The sequence below is a fragment of the Coloeus monedula genome (genome assembly GCF_965178545.1).
Source record: "Coloeus monedula genome assembly, chromosome: 18".
Lineage (NCBI taxonomy): Eukaryota > Metazoa > Chordata > Aves > Passeriformes > Corvidae > Coloeus > Coloeus monedula.
This window is the reverse complement of record NC_138798.1, coordinates 9078921-9095716: the sequence shown is the minus strand read 5'-3', so window position 1 is coordinate 9095716 and position 16796 is coordinate 9078921. Positions and strand designations below refer to the sequence as shown.

The following is a 16796-nucleotide window of genomic DNA, read 5'->3' as shown; positions in this document are numbered from 1 at the left end:
ATCCTCGCGGGGCGGGGCGGGGCGGGGCGAGGGTGGCCTGTGGGTGGCCCGGGGAGCGGCTGTGCGGGAGGAGGGCAACAGAGCAGCGGCGTGAGCCGCCCCGCGCCTCGGTGCTGCGCGAATGGGGGTTGCTCAGCCCGCGCCCAGGAATCCACGGGAAAAGCCTCCGCGTGGGCACGGAGAGATGCCAGTCCGGCCGGAGGAACGTGGACAGCAGTGCCTCCTCCCATGAACAGCATCAGCACGCTTAGGCCAGGACCAGCTCTGAACCATCCCAAACCCCCTCGATCAGCGAGGATACACAACAGCACGCTCCTGCGCGGGGACGAACGTCCGAGGAGAGGGAAAGGGGAGGGTTTGCTCCTCTCGGGCCCTTGGCTTGAATCCCTTCTGTTTCAGTGAGGAACGGAGACCAGGAACTCCCGGGGTAGGAAGCGCACGTGAACGCCCAGTGCAGGCGGAAGAGAAACAAAAACATTCTGAAATTAAAAGGCTGCTGTGAGTGCAGTGACACTCCGGGCTTACCGGGATTGGTTGGTGGTTTTGTTGGTTTGCTTTTTGGTGTTTTGTTGGGGTTTTTTTTTGCCGGGGGGGTGGGGGGGCGCGTTACTATCTATTGCTCTTCAATAATTGGGCTGTGCAAATTGCACTAGAATGTGTTTTTGCTTTATCTGCAGACAGAGGAAGACTGCCCTGCACTAGTTCATGTCCAAATGCTGTATTTACAGGATGCAGGGAAAGAAACCAATACTCTTTTCATTTCCATCCAGCATTTCTCAGAAACCAGGGAACCCTGGAGCTGTACTCCAGAGCTGTGCTCTCCCTTTCACCTGGAGCAGCCACACTACTCCAAAGAGGGAACATTTTGTGCAAGAAGTCACCCCAAGCTATGCATAAAACATGCTCCTGTCCAGACTTGCCTTCTCTGTGCTTTGTGACATAATTTTTGCTTAACGAGACTCAGCAATCCAGCAGCTGCCGGCCCTATCCAAAAGCTCACTCTGCAGCTACACAGCCCTGGCATCGTGGCTACACTGCCGGCAGAAAAACCCTTTGGGGAACTGAAGCACCTTTATTCTGCCAGGGTTAAAAGCAAACATACTTGCACTGCAGAACTCACCCCCAGGTGAGACCAGAACTGCATGTGGTTTCACAACACAGTTAAAATAGGCACAGAGTGGTCTCATGCCAAGTCTAAGGCCTCCCCTCCTCTAGCATGGCTAAGTAAAGGAGGGGGAGCAATTAACATGTGAAGGGTACACGGAAGGAAGAAACAGTCATGGTCCCAGTCACAAATGCAGAGCAGCTTCTTGTGCTCAGGTTAGCACTATTAGAATGGTAAAAATAAGATAAATTCATTCAAAGATGGCAAACAAACAAATGCATTTGGATTTATGATTAACCTCTGCCACTCCTCATACCTTTCCATCAAATTATCATGGCTTTCACATCTGCCTGCAGACACATACAGCCTCTGTTGTGAGGCCATTATTACCTTCACAACAAACACTGGCTCTTACAGATTCCCAAATCATCAAGGCCTGTACACAACCTCATCCTGTCCAAGAAAATACCACACCACATGCTTAATTCGCATCAGCCTCAATGGGATTCACAGCGGTGCTTACTTTGCTGAACAGGGGAAAGGATGATTCATATTTAATCACATGCAGATTGCAAGCCATCTCCTGCAAGGACCTGACCTCCAAGAAGCTGCTAACACCACTTGTCAGCAGAAAGCCTGAAGGAGAAACAGCGAAAGAAGATAAACAATCCCTGAAATACCAGGGGCTGCAAGAGGTTCAATTTTAAATCCCATTACTTATGTGAAAGTAAATACTTGACCAGGCTCACATGGTCAAGAGCATCTCCTAAGAAATGTGTGATCAAAGTATAGAAGAGCAATTACTGTTACAGACAGAACATGAAACCCGCTATGTTACTGCTCTCGCTTCAGGAATGTTCATGGAAACAACCCTCTGACTATCTAAACTCATTTCCCTTGCTGGTGGCTGGTGCTTGTTTCTGCTGGCATACAAAGACACAAGAATTGTGAAATACATAGTCAGGTGCTACTGCAGCCTGTGTGCCTCATGGCATCTCTCCAGGCCCTAACAATCAGAATTAAAAAGAGCTACTGAAAATGAAAGCAACTTTCACAATTTATTTTTTCAAACACAAACAGTAATTGCAGTTTTCTGGATCCTTGGAAGCACATGGTTACATGACTACACTTAATTCCAACTTATTCCTCCCTTGCCTCTCCCTAGAATTATTCTTACTTTTATTTAATTGGCACTGGACAGCACACCATGGTTTCAGAGACCATGAGTCATCAGTATGGGGCAGATAACTTCCTATTATATATCCTGGGATCAGAGAACCTCTTCATTTCACTGAATTAACAGATGTATTATCACAATTGTTACAACTCATCAACTATTATAAACCTTTCCATGCATTATTAATCCCCATCACTTGCAGTCTTATGATAAAATGAGAAAACTCATTTTCTCTCAGGTTCCCTATCGAGACCAAACAATTCCTTTATGCATAACAGATCCTGCAGATAACTGGCTGCCAGAAGTGAAAATACTGCAGATTTGAGTCAACATTTCCCCAGCTTTCAAGTGTGTGCAGCAGGAGCTACTGTGACTGTAAGAAAGATGATGCTATTCCAAAAAACGAACATGAGTCCCACTTGAGCACGCATGCAAAAAGAGCTCCTGTTCCTATTCAAGATTATTCACTGAGATTACCAGGACTGAGCCTCTCAAGAGCACTACAGAAGTCCCTGTTACGTTCACATCTGCGTGAGCCTGACTCATCTCAGAAGAGAGTGAAGCCCATGTACAGCCTGTACCGATTATCACTCTGCTACCAGCCATGGTCCTGAGTCCCTCACAGCAGGATGGATTACTCAACAAAGCAACTCCAGTTGACAAACTCTATTAGCAGTTGATGAAGCCATTTCCCCACCCCTACGTGAAAAAAAAAAAGTACCACCTTACAAAAGGAGAGCAATTCAAAGATTTATTAAGCACCACTTCCCACCCAAACTCATTCCTACCTCCCCAGCTGGATAACCAGTACTTGGGGAATTTGTGCTCTGCATAATATTGGAGAACTTAGTGCTGTGGAAAACAACATGCCAGAAGACTTCGTAATTCCTTCCTTTCATAACCACTGCGGGGAGAAAGGAGACTTGGGAGATTTTTAGACAAACAAATTTTACAATCTTGATTAAAACAACAGCAGACAAAAACCAACCAAACAAAAAAACCCCAAACCAAAACAAAAAACAAACAAACAAAAACCACAAACCAACCCCCCCCCAAAAAAACCCAAAACCACCAAAAAAAACCAACCCACACCTTGAGTCATTGAACCACACAGGAAAATGCGTAACTGAATAAATTCAGAACCTGACTCAGGATTTTTAAATTCTGACACATAAAAGACACAACTTCACTGACTGTATTTCAAATTTCATCTTAAGCTTAAAAGCTGCCAACTTTATATTAGCTTGGAAGAAAACAGATGGATGTTGTTGCCTTTTTTGAAAGATTGCAAAGGCTCCAGACAAACTGAAACACATACCTATGCTAAGAATTTTGCAGTTTTATTAGTAAAACCTGAGTCAGGATCTGTCATTACCTTTGGAAAGAAAATACCCACAGAAAATGCACAGGATTGAAAAATGAGAAAGCTAGACTAGTGACAAACTGTCTGGAGATTGGACACCTGCTGAAGTAGATGGAGCACAAGAATGATTCCAGATCTAGTAAACTGGACTGGTGCACTGCAGGTTGCTATAGCAAGGCTCATTCCCTTGGCAAACCACAACCTAATTACACACAAGTGTCACAAAGCACTCTGGTGTCGTCAAGCATTTTCTAGCCTTATGTCTTTATCTGGAAACAAATGAGATTGAAGCAGTCTTGGGGTACTCTGTAAAGCAAAAAAGGAAATACAGTTGGCTTGGAACCAAGTGCAAAGCCAAACCATTTACAGCAGAACAGAAGGAACCCAGAGAAACTGAAAGCAGCTTCACAGATGAGAAATAACACTGTCACAAGGTAATACATACACTTGATAAACTGCTTGTTATGAGAACCTGGTACATACAGTGCTACCTGTCCCAAGATTTGCAAGAGTTCACACCTCATTTTTTTTTTTAGCAGATTGAAAAACTGTCATGCTGGTTCAGTCAGACTAGGAATTTCTCAGAGACCAAGTCCTAGTCTGCCAATTAGGATGTCACACATCCAAGAATAAAGATTAACTACAAGCAGTTGACAGTCAGCTTTGCCAAAGTACTAAAGTTACTCACACTCATTTGAGTAGGCATCTGACAACCAAGGGTTTGTTTGTCAGTTTCAGAGTTCAAAAAACAGAGGAAATTTCTTAGGCTTTTGAGTAACTGCTGCTGGATTTGCTAGGGGAAAAAGTTGTTGTTTCACGCAGCCCAATTAAGGATCCATGTTGTGCTGTAAGTGCCAGCTCTCAGCACTGCAGCTACTAAAAACTCTCTATCAAATCAGAATTAAGTTTTTGACCCTACAGTTACTACTGTCTTTGCTGTATCCTGCCTATTATTTGCACAAACTTCAACAGACTTCATCTGCCTAGAATTTTTAAGGAGCAAAATTACTTCAGATCATTTCCTTCTGCTACGCTACCATTTTATTAGTGTCCTAAAAAAGGGGGAAGGGAAATGGAAGTCTTGTAAAATACTACACCATTATGTGAAATAAGAACCAGGACTTACCTCAGTGATCCATTCCTCCTGAATGCCCTGGTGAATTGCTTGTCTTCTCTGATGCCCGATCTGTACGTGCCCAAAGTTTGCCAGACTGGGGAAGATTCCCCTAAGGTCTGACACATAGCAAGAGCCATTACACAGAAGGAGATCCACTCTGTTTCTCACAGGGGGAGCATGAGGCAGTAGAAAGCCTGTATGTAGTCTCAGGCAAGTTACCCTCTGACATAAGCGTGGAAGTTGGTCTCCAGATGTTGCACCCTGCAGCAAGTTCTGCATAAGCAGATCATTCTACGGGACAGCACCAGCCCTGTGTCACTGAGGTGGAAATTAGCAAGAAGCTTAGTTTTAAAGCACTCTCTGCAAAACAATCTTATCCAAGTTTTCAAAAACTTGGACATTACAAATCCATGAACTGAATTAAATCTTTCACCTAACCCCTAAAAGAGGGGTTATTTCCTGCTGTGAATGACTTCAGTTTCAGAGAAGCAGTGAAGTACCTTGGTATGCAAGAGATTGTTCCACATTTTAGGTACAGCTGCACTGTATTAGCAGGGAGTCTGTTTTGAATGCATGTCAGAATGCAAGATCACAAAATTTATAAAAGCCATTATACTTAGCAAGAGCCTATACCAAGAGAGCAACTAAAGCAAGACTGTTCATCAGAGCTGGCAGCTTTGCTTTTCTTGAGAACTCAGTCACTCCTGTAATTAGATTTCTAGACTGAGGCTATTGAGGATCCCCAGGCTACCTCAATTCTCTACAGTCAGGAGCTGTTCCACTATTTGATCAGGCACTTCACTGTGTTCCACCATTGGCCTGCACTTGCTGCTATGAAGTCAGAGCACATTTTTAAGTTGACAGGATGGAAAGTCCTACAGTTGTACTAATCCTAGAGCTGATCTTCAGTTCCAGCTCACTTACCTGAATTTATTTCAACTGACAAGGAACGGGTTACAAAATAGAAGTACTATTTTCCTGGAAAATGGCAAGCTACCTGGCTGACTCCTGCTATGAGTAAGTCTGCACACAGTGGAAATTTGCTTGAACTCATTAGCTGCTCAGCATTTCAAGCTGAGCTGTGAGTGCTGATCAGTACAAAGTTGAGGTTAGTATGTTCCAGCAACACTTGGGGTACTCTGGCATCCATCAGGAAGGTGGAACTGCATCCCTTTGCCATTGCTGTCATGGTGTGGTGACCAAGAAGAGACAACATACTCATCAGAATTGTGCCAAAGCACAGTCTGCTGTTACTGATTCCACAACCCTGACAATCTCCACTGGTTTGCATTTAAAGGTGCTTTGCCCTGTTACAAGCAGAATTCTGTATGAAAGGGTGTAGCTTGCCAAAACCACTGCTACACCGATGTATCTCAGCAGAGAAGACTGCACTGCAGCACCTCCCTCCAAACAGGACTGAAGCTCTCCCAGCCCCTTGAATGAAAGCACATGTGAGCATGTGACTGCCTCGTGCAGCATGCATGTGTCCGGTGAAGAGACCACAACTCCCTTTAAGTTACTTGCTCAGCCTTCCCTGTTCTGTGGCTTGGCACAAGTCTCCCTTTTCCTGCATGGCATCCTCAGTTGTCAGATTAAGAGATCTGATGCTATGAGTGGTAGTGTATTACTACCAGCCAGTCCCCACACCCAAGATAGTAAGACTAGAACCACACGGTGGATACTGCAGTTTTACATTTATAGTTGGACTTTTATAATATTCAAGATTAGCACAAGATTCATAACCATAAATTATACATTGTTATCTAAGTACATAAAACGTTAATGATACATGTATTTGAAGTGGCACAAAGTAGTAATACATCCCTGTTGGCATTCTCAAAGGAAGAGGTGGATGATGGACACGCTGTTGATCCTACTGCAGCATAGCAGAACTGAGTCAGTGCACCCTGTTCACTCAGGTGGTGCTGACTCTGCCCACCAGACAGGGTCAGAACATGGTGTGGCAGGAAGCCCATGCCAGAATCAGTTAAAGGTGCAAATAAAAAGTCAGGATTATGGCCCTCCCTAATGCCTCCATATGGTAGCAGTGTGTCCCCCTCCCCAACCCTGACGCTGTGCTCTTGCTTCTCCAGTGCTTTGGCAGCCCATGCACACTCCTATGTTCGCTTGCCACACACAGCTGAGGTTTGGTTTAGTACCATTTAACGTCATAAGTCAATAAGTAACATGCTCTCTTCTTGTTAAACAAAAAGGATCTGGGAAGTGTTTGCTCTCTGGCATGAGAAGATTTATTTTCTTCAAGTCTCAGATATACTCCAGAAAACAGAGAACAGACTCCAACAGTATTGAACCCCAACAGTATTGAACTCCAACAGCATTATTGTCCAGAAAAGGAAACTTCCCAATACTCCTCTAAACATTCAGAGCACAAATATTAGAAAAGCCCATTTTCTTTTGCACATAAGAATGCAAATAAAATGGGGTGGTCAGATGATACAAGCTTTCAACAATTCATTATTAACGAGATGTTTCATTGAATTGTTAACAACCCTGCTACTTCAGTAGCTTCAGCTAAAGCTTTAACAACTTGGTGCCAGGTAATTTCCCAGCTGCCTTCAATGGGCTTTTCATAAGAAAGAAAATTATGCTCTCTTCCCCCTGGCCTCAAGTAGTTATTGCTATATGAGTTAGTGAAATAGTGCCTTAACTTCAGACAAGAGTCTCACAATGTCATTAACAAAAGCTGCCTTTCAGAGGTTGAAATGTAACCAGACAATAATCAATAAATAACAGTAACAGGCATCCTGCTGAAGCCTCCTCACTGAGCCAGGCAGCAAGTGTGTTCAGCCAACAGAAGGTCATCTGTGCCTTGTACACTTCTTGGAGAAGTTAAAAAGGGATGGGAAGGAAGAGAACAGAGACAGTGAAGGTCTGTCAGAGAGCTAGTTACATATTGAAACCATAAACAGGTGGCTGGGTGAATCCTGGTGCTGTGTATCCATATGGGAAGTTTGCCTGGGGAGGTACTGCACTGGGGCCTGCTGTTAACATCAACTGCTGGCCTAGAAAAGCATGAGACAAAAAGAAAGTTAGTTTAAGATCCCAAGCTTCCCTAATGCTAGCTGTACTGTGTGACAGGATTATTAGGCTTTAGCTAAAATCAGCCCCTGTGCAAGCACACACCAGCAAGTCACACTATTCCCCAACACGTGCCATGGACTGGGCACCCATGCCATCTGCTCTTGCTGCCAGAAAGCTACAAAAGCAAGGCAGGACTCAGAAGGAAGATGAATATCAATTGATCTTGAGGTCACAATAAATGTGGCTTGTTTTGAAGAGACCATACTGAAAGCCAAACTGGTATTATTTAACCCATGCATGGTCAGATCTAAAGAATAAAGCAATTCAAGCAAATAGTTAGGTCTATTAGGTCTCACAGTCTGGAGGGTGCTGCAAAAGGTCTGAACACACCTTGACAAGTTTGTTTTCATCACCAGGACCACACATGCCTCATGCATCTGTTAAATTCAGGTTAACATTTACATCAGACAGTGAACCAGTCACATCTTTCCCTTACCAGCCACTTCTAGGTGCTTGTTAGCAGAATGCCTCTTCAGAAAGGCTTCTAAAATAGCATCACACTTGAGGACAGCCATGGTGTTTTGGCTGCACATGTCTTAAAATGCGTGAGCTAGAAAGCCAGTCTGCCTTTCTACTTGGAAGAGCAGAAAGCAGACATTCCTCAGACATGAATAATAAGAAGAGGAATTTTCATGCTCTTGTAAGTTATTCCTGGGGTTGGCAACACCCTGGTATCCCCTGTCCTATTACCATACTGAAACACGATTCCTAAGGCAGAGCTCTGAGCCATGTAAGAGGAGCAATACTTTAATCTGAAGAGCAGTACTGTAAGAGTGCGATGTCACTTCAACAACTTATGCAGTTCATCGAGCAGAGACAACCATTTCAATTACTATCTAGCTGAAACCAGTTTTCTTGGATACAATGTAATCATGTAAGCTGCCTCCACAAAGAGAGACCAGAGTGACAACAGGTAATCAATTAAAACCTACCAAATACTATTGGAGTGGGTTCAGTTACTTGTTCCTCTTCTTTTCTTAGGCTTTCAGAAGCATCAAGTTTATCCACCTACATTGAAGTGAACAGGAGATTTATGAAGGCCTCATTGAGCAATTGCACCATTGTGTGAAGTTTTTCATGCCTGGTACCTCAGCTATCAAGTGCTCCTTTTTAGTCCAAGTTGGAGACTACTGAAGTCTGCCTATTCCCAGCAAGCCTTGTTGTAAAACTGACTTCCCAATTCTTTTAAGTGTACTGCAATAAGCAGCAACTCTCAAATGCAGTTGAGGTACTCATTACCTTCAAAGGAAGCACTTTCTGGGGCCCTATTCTAGTCACTGCTAACTATGACCCAGAACTCAAACCCATCAGACTGACCATCATCTCACATGGGCCTAATCTACACTTACCTATTAACCTGCAATTCCTCTCCCCTTCAATGACAGCTCACAGATATTTGCTATTCCAGGCCTGTGATGTTTGATCTCATCTAGGACTACAGCCTAACCTGGCTGCAAGGTACCGGTTTAACCGTATTGTTATTCACAGAGACTTCCTCCAGGGGAAACTCTAGAACCATCATGTAATGTCGTCTAGTAGTATCAGCTTTATACAGATCTCAGTGCTGTGCCTGAAGCACATAAAGTTCTGTTCATGCTAAACAAATTTGTGGAAGTGCTACAGTAATGCAGGAGCCCTGAACACAACTTTAGATTGTGGGTCTGGAGAGCAATCTGAAGAGCAACAGTACCATCCTTCTCAGGTTTAACAAGTTTTATCTTCCAGAAGAGAACTACTGAGACTGAAGGCTAGAAGGCATAAAAGTCACATGGCTTCACATCCTGGTACAGGCAGTACTAACGTCCTGGGCAAACCTACATTTAGCCTAATGCTGCATTTCAGCCGTTCCTCATCCTCCTTTCCCACTGCAATCATCGTATCTGGCCTGAGAACTGCTTCAAGAGGGGTCTCTATCACATTTCAAAGATGTTATCCAGATATGTTGTTTAACAGTTTCCTCAATTTTTTGGAGATTGCAACTCAAATTGACAACTTGAGTGGCAGCAGGTCTTTTACTGGTTCATTTATAGCTGTCAGCCTAACAGCTCTCCAGCATAACACTAAATATTGGTGATACAAATACTACCCAAATTACTGTGGATCAAAGCAACTGACAGCTACCCATTTCCAACTACTGGTCCTGCTCTGTTTATCCCCGACTCGGCTCTCTCGGGTTTGCCTTTCCCTGGCGCCATCCTACGCTGACTCTGGCCAGCAGCGCAGTCCTGCCCTCAGATGGGCAAACAGCAGGAATGCCGAGAGCAGCCACCCCCAGCAAGGGATGAGCAGCTCCGGGAAAGCTGGAACACATCTGCTCTGCTGCCGAGAACTGGTTCAAAAGGTTTCCAGGTGAGTGTCATTATACTCCGTGTGCCTGTCCCCTTCTGGGACAGAGGATATTCAGTGCTTTAACATTTTTTTATGCAGAAAAGACAGGTAAGTTCGGGAAGATGTACACACCCCACCGACACTAGTCTATTCTTTTGTGCTTTTGAAGTTAGTTACATGACAATTTTAGACATACTACATTTATAAAGCCCATTCTCCAATTCCATGTTTTGCAGTTAATTCAACAGACTAAATTAGTTTCACTGTAAACCACTTTCACCATGCAGATTTTCCTTCTGGCAAGTTATCCCATATTTAGTACACATGATTACTTGTAAATCCAACCAGCAGTTTAAAATAAATTATTTTAGACCTAAACCTCACATGGAAGAGTTCAGGTAAACTTGTGTGGCACGTTTCTTCTGAATGAAATATGAAGAGCAGGAGATTTTTAAGATCTGTGCAAATACTTTCATCATGCCAACAGGCAAGAAGTTCACAGAAGCTTCATGGCACTAGTCAAACTCACCACCATGCCTGAACTATGGCACACTTTGGTAATTTACAGAGTAAAAAGCAATTTGCCTTTGGAACACATCCCATTAAATGGCAAGTGCACTTTTTTTGTTTAGGAACAGCATCCTCCCTGCCACAGGATATCTAAGACAGTGAAAAGGAGCCCAAACTAAAGCCCTCCTCAAGCACTTGTTTTTGTTTCCCATGAACAGGAGAAGAGTCTGGTTGGATTTTCAAGTTGCTTGTGAATAGTTATCCTTTTAGCATTAGAAAGTGAACAGGAAATGAGTTAGAGCTAAATTACACTGCTCTTCTGGCAGAAGCTACAGCTAGATTCCTGTAAAAGAAACCTAGGATATTGAGGGACACAAATGAACACAGAGAGTTTGAAATCAGAGTGTCACCTTATAGAATAGTCCATCAACCTGCAAGAAAATTCAGAGGGGAATACTTAACATGATTTATTAGAAGCAACCTGAAGCAGTCACTTTTATATTGCTCATTTTAATGAAATTCTTTACTGTGATGTCCTATGCAATCCTACAGCCTTCCAAGGCAGGATGTTAGCTTAGTATCCTAGAGCTGTTTGAGACAAGCATTTCAGGACCACACATGATCAGAATCTTTCTTCTCTGAGTTGAGGACCAGCTCTTGGTATCAGTACTGTAGAACCAGGCTATGCGTCTATGGTTACATTTTCGATTTAAAAAAAAACCAAACACCTTCAGCAGTCTGCTCTTATGGCTGATATAGGAATAATGTGCACTATTAGTTACTCAAAAGCCCTATGCTCTTTTTACTCTAGGAAATAAGAGTGCTTTACTTTCGTAGTTACACAAAGACAAAAGTGACGTATGTGTTGTCCTCAGCAAGTTTTCAGTTCATCAGCTATGGAGCTGCTGTGAGAAGCACAGTTGCTTAAGTCTACTGCTAAAGGCAGAAGTTTAACTAGACCTCTTCAACTGCCAAGGCATCTATTTATAAATTTTGCTAGCTAGCCTGGAGTGATGAAACCCACAAAACTTGAAGAAAACTTAGTCTATGAGGAATGGTAATATTCCAAACATATGCAAAGAGCTCTGGTTTACATAAGGCTAATCATACAGCAGACTAAAGTGTTAGCTTCCTAGCCTATGCAATACTCACTTTGGTAAGGTACTCTCTCATCACTTGGATGAAATAAGGCATTGCAAAGTCCATGATGTTATGTCTCCATGCCAACTCAAGGACTACATCTGGGTGCAGCAAGTCATAGCAGGTGAAAAGGCAGGCTGCAAAGCACTCCTGCTTGCCTTCTTCCAAGAACCACTGGAGCAGCTTCTCAGCCAGCTCTGCATCTTTGGACTCTGCAGCATACTGCATAGCATCCTACAGAAAAGATCAACAGTAAAGCTCTGGGGCAAGCCAGATACTTTATTAACATTATTCAACAGGTTTCCTACAGACTATGCACAAACTGGCCTGTGTGAACTCACTACAGGCTTGAAGAGCATACCAGCATAATTGCATTTCATGTGTACCCTTACACGAGCCTATGACTTGAGTTCTATGGAGAATGTTCCATACTGATACAGGTAACTGTACAGATGCCACTGACTGACAGAGACAGATCCCCAGATACAGGACAACATTATGAAACTGGATTTAAGACGTGCATTTGAAACTACAACCACTTCTGCTTTAAGAGTCTTTCCTTCAAGTGAAGGACCATTAATTAGAACTCCAGATTTGAAACTAACAAACATTCAGTACCCAGGAGATTTATGCTTCATAGCCCAGACTTCTCAGCCAGTGTCATTAACTCACCTTATACAGACGGTCTTTCTTGCACAGCTCCACACTCTGCTTCCAGCGGTTGTTACCCTTGTACAAGTATGCTGCAATACGCCTAAATTCAATTAGTTCATGCTTTTCCAGACGCTGAGCCAACGTTATGTTATCAAAGTTGTCATAGGCATCAATGGAAGCTCTCAAACCCTGTTTGAGAGAAAGTTGTTACACGTGCTTCCAGATGGCAGTAGGTGAGAACTACAGTAGAGAAGAATCTAATCATGGTGCACAAGTATTTCGGTTCTGCCAGCTGGATGTTGATACTATGGCTACAACTTCTTTACCTAAGTGTTTCATGCACCTCTCCAAAGGATATTTTCTAACAAAGAAAGATGTTAACTTGGTCATACTGACTCCAGACAGAAGAGCTATTTATATTTAAAACATAAAGCATGTCCTCAAATAGTAGCCAATGGGGCCAAGAAGCAAATTTATTTACAGAAGTGCTGCTCACTGAGTACACACCTGATACTGACCTTTGTGAGGTCTGTTCTGAGAAAAACATCTGTGGCACCTGTTTTTTTGCAAATCATTGATGTCTCAAGACTCCTGCATGCAAAGGGCCTAACTGCACGCCCTCTCCCTGTTGCATTGGAGAAGTGTTACCTCCTACTCAAGGACATTACTACGTCAGCAGCTTTTTTGTCAGAGGACCATCCCTCGGGCTTAACAATCTGGTTTTTTGGGCCTCACCTGGAAATCTTCCTCTTCTGTTAAAAGGTTGTTTAGAGCTTCGTTAACTCCTTTGTTGTTGTGGTTCTGGACTGAACGTAGATAAGGCTTTACTAGAAGTAGCTGATTAACCTGGAAAGATGATGTTTCCAATACAAGATTAATTACAGCAATCCTGACACTGCATTCTCCTGAAACAGGGTCCCATTTGTTATTACAAGAGTTTGTGTTTATTGTTCAAACCCTTCAGACACAGTATCTTGTACTGCCATAAGTAAAATAAAACAGTCTCCAAGACCAGTTATGCAACTCTTCCTGCATTTCCCATATCAAGCCAGGACTGGGGTGCTTCTCAGTCCTTTATACTGGAGGCAAAGCTACCCAACAGATGTCAACTCTGTTTTCTAGCCAGAGCCTGGAGTATCTTAACTTGAGCAAGAGGATTTTTTGTTGATCTACCATCTTCCAAACTCACCTTTGAGAAAAAATTGACTGTCCTGGTGTGATCCAGTCGTGGAGATAATACAAGCAGGAGGTCATTGATCAGCAGAGGTTTGTAGTCTAAGTAGAACTGCAAGGCTTTGTAGTACAGCTCCACATTGGCCACCTGCATGATTAGACACTAGTTAGTACTTCAAACAAAAGTAATCCTAAGGTGCTTAGTTCAGACCACTTAACTCAGCACAAAGTTTAAGTGTGTCTTACTAAACAACAGCTTAAGTTTTCTTCTAGAGGTCAGAAGTTTTACACTTATGCAGAATTCTTGTTCAATCTTATGACTGCTTCTTCTACCATCTGCTTCCAGACAGTGAAATCACAGGCTACCAGGAGCATTACAAAACAATTCTAATCCATCCACTGAAGAGCTCCGGGCACAGGCAACCCACTACAGTTAATATGACCATTTATCGACTCCTGAAGCCATTGAAAACTGTAGCCTTAAGGTCTTTAAATTGTTTCCTTGAAACCCCCAAGACCAATAAGAATGTACTCAGTTTCAAATCTTGTTTAAACTATTCCTTGAGTCACTATTCTCTGCTGTACTCATGGGATTGCCCACCCCATTTCTCACACTGAAACAGCTGGAAACATATGCAGAAATCTTCCAAGAACAGTTACAGCCTCAGACTAAGACAGCAGTCAGCTCAAAGGTAGTAAGGAGGTTAGGCCTCTTGCTTGTGACCTGTGATCCTGAGCAGCCTCCGAGAACATTCTGTATAGCTGTTGCCACTCAACACAATGTGCTGCACAGCAGGAAAGAAATAGTGTAAGATCAGATTAATTTTTTGTGCTAAACTGATTGGAAATTGTTTTAAGTACAGCGGAAAAACTGAGTAGTAGCTTAAGCAAACTATTTTCTAAACAGCAGTTCTGTTGTGCATTTTTGCCTCATCCTGAAAGAAGCTTTCAGCACTTTGCTTCAGTTAACTAGTTACTTACCTTGGCAATTATGTCTTTAAACTGGCCTTCTTTCCAGGCATCAGTGGGATGATTCATCATAGTAATTATTGCATTGTCATACTCCTCATACTTGTCATAGAGGAATACAAGTTCTGCCCAGAGATGAGCCTGTTCTGCAGCTCTGAGCACCTAATAAAACAAACAAAAAAAATGCACCAGGTTTGATTCACTGGCAGCTTCCCACCTTCACTTGCAGCTACCTTACTGCATACCTTTGGAATATTAACTCTAGACCAGAAAAGCTCCAGATGTTCCCTCATTTTCTGAGGCTTGAATTTGGAGTATAAGATGGCAAGTTCGGTAAACATCCCCATGTGAGCACGCTCTAGGCCCAAGGCAGCTTCCAAAAGGGCAATCAGTTCTTCAAAGTAGCCACGATCCTGGATGTTAGGAAAATAAGGATTAATAAAGCTTGCTAAAATGCATATTTACTTAAATTCAACACGCTTTGATTTTTCTCTCCAATTGGAAGTGCTTAGATTTTAAGACATGATTCCAATGAGGCAAGAGAATTATAAAAGAAGGGCCAGCGAAAACTATTACCACTCCATTTACTACAGAAAAAATGCATGTTGCCACTAGGAAATGAAGACAGAGGAAAAATTAATTTAAATATTAGCCCCCAGGGTATCATTTTTTTTTCTGTGACCACTTTATTAGCAGATACAAGTATGCTGTACGAGTCTTCTAGAATATTAACAGTGACTGACCTGATAGTAACTGATCAGCTCCTCAAGTTCATCAGCATGGATGACTATGTGTAAACCACAGATCTGTGCCAAGCGGAATTCTTTTCCATCCACACAGGCAAAGCAGACCTGTAATGACAGTCAGCAAATAACAGGACAAAGTTAACAGGACAAAGCTTTACCAAATTTAAGGTTTACCAACAGTTCCAAATAGCTATTTCCGTAACACTTGTTCTAGAATTAAAAGCTACTACTAAAACCCACAAGTTTAAGTTACCTCCTTCCAAGTCCTCGTGCTGTTGGCTTTGCGGCCACTGTCCACTGCTGCCTGATATTCCCCAAGGTGCACCAAGGTAGATGCCAGGCGAGCAAAGTTGGATACGTTGTTATAGAGAAGTTTTGCTGCTTCATACATCCCCTCTTCGTAACAGCGATCACCGACCTGAATTAGGAGTCCAAGGTAAACAAGGGTACCAGCAAGAATGAGGGGTCAGCTAAGCAGCAAGTCACACCTGGGAACTGTGGATCAAGACATACCTGCTGTATATGGGCATTATTGGGGCCACTAATAAACTCTTCCAGTTCTGACAGACGATTAGTTTTTGCCAAAGCAAAAATAAGTTCTGTCTCTACATAAGACTCTCTAGCCTTCTTCCTGGCCATCTGTAAGAACTTGACTAGGTCCTCCCAGTTATCTGGAAGAGAGCAGAGATAGTTAAGGTCCAGTGTTTAGTCATCCTGTATTGTTTACCTTGCCCACCTTAGGGACAGTTTTCACTAGCAGGCTCAAGGCTCTCCTCTACCATGACAGTAAGCCATTTGCACTTGAGTTATGGAATTCCCTGTCAACACCAAGTCACCTTCAGGTAAGACTGGACTTCTTGCTACTGTTCTGCAATCCAACTGGCAAGCAATTCTGCCACACACAGCTAAATAAATACGTTATACTTAGTGATATTTTAGATAACAGTACAAATTATCTCCCACAGAGACATCTATGTTTGGTGTAGCAAGACAGACAACCTTGTTGACAGGAATCTCACTTAACATTGACTCATCAATTCCATGTACTGACTGTTCCCATTTCCTCTGAAACAGAATTCATAAATCTCAATAGTCCCTGCTGCTCAATATAAATGCAATAAACTAGCTCATATCCAAGCAATCTGAAGCTAAAGATGCTTTGCCTTACCATTTCTATTAGCTGCCTGAACAACTTCCATGTAGGCAGATGGATCATCTGCCTTTATATAGGAGTCAATGGCTTCCTTCACCAAATCCTTCTGGAGCTGTGCTCTAGCCAGCTGGCTCCACACTGCTGGTTCATTACATCTCTCTGCAAATTCATAAGCACGGTCTAAGTTGCCAATGTGCTCAATCAGCACCTGTTTGAAATTGAAGTTGCAAGTTAAAAATCAAAGTTCTATAACACTGTC

At 42.8% G+C, this 16796-nt stretch overlaps 1 protein-coding gene across 3 annotated transcripts in view; it reads right to left on the bottom strand.

The window, feature by feature from the left end:
• Positions 1-6988: 6988 nt before the first annotated feature.
• Positions 6989-16796, bottom strand: part of CLTCL1 (clathrin heavy chain like 1) — a 34158-nt gene continuing 24350 nt past the window's right edge. The window contains exons 21-34 of one of the 3 annotated variants that reach the window (XR_014226929.1): positions 16553-16745; positions 15898-16055; positions 15638-15802; positions 15382-15489; positions 14884-15051; positions 14651-14800; positions 13686-13817; positions 13232-13342; positions 12515-12685; positions 11855-12076; positions 11113-11133; positions 8797-8872; positions 8301-8435; positions 7665-7785 (exon numbers count right to left, since the gene is read on the bottom strand). Coding sequence is in view for 2 of the 3 variants with exons in the window: in XM_082293497.1 (XP_082149623.1) it covers positions 7670-7785; positions 8797-8872; positions 11113-11133; positions 11855-12076; positions 12515-12685; positions 13232-13342; positions 13686-13817; positions 14651-14800; positions 14884-15051; positions 15382-15489; positions 15638-15802; positions 15898-16055; positions 16553-16745 (1791 nt within the window). In the remaining variant the exon portion in view is untranslated. Of the gene's footprint in view, positions 7786-8300; positions 8436-8796; positions 8873-11112; positions 11134-11854; positions 12077-12514; positions 12686-13231; positions 13343-13685; positions 13818-14650; positions 14801-14883; positions 15052-15381; positions 15490-15637; positions 15803-15897; positions 16056-16552; positions 16746-16796 lie in introns of all 3 variants that reach the window. The other 2 variants (XM_082293497.1, XM_082293498.1) reach the window with 2 other exon arrangements.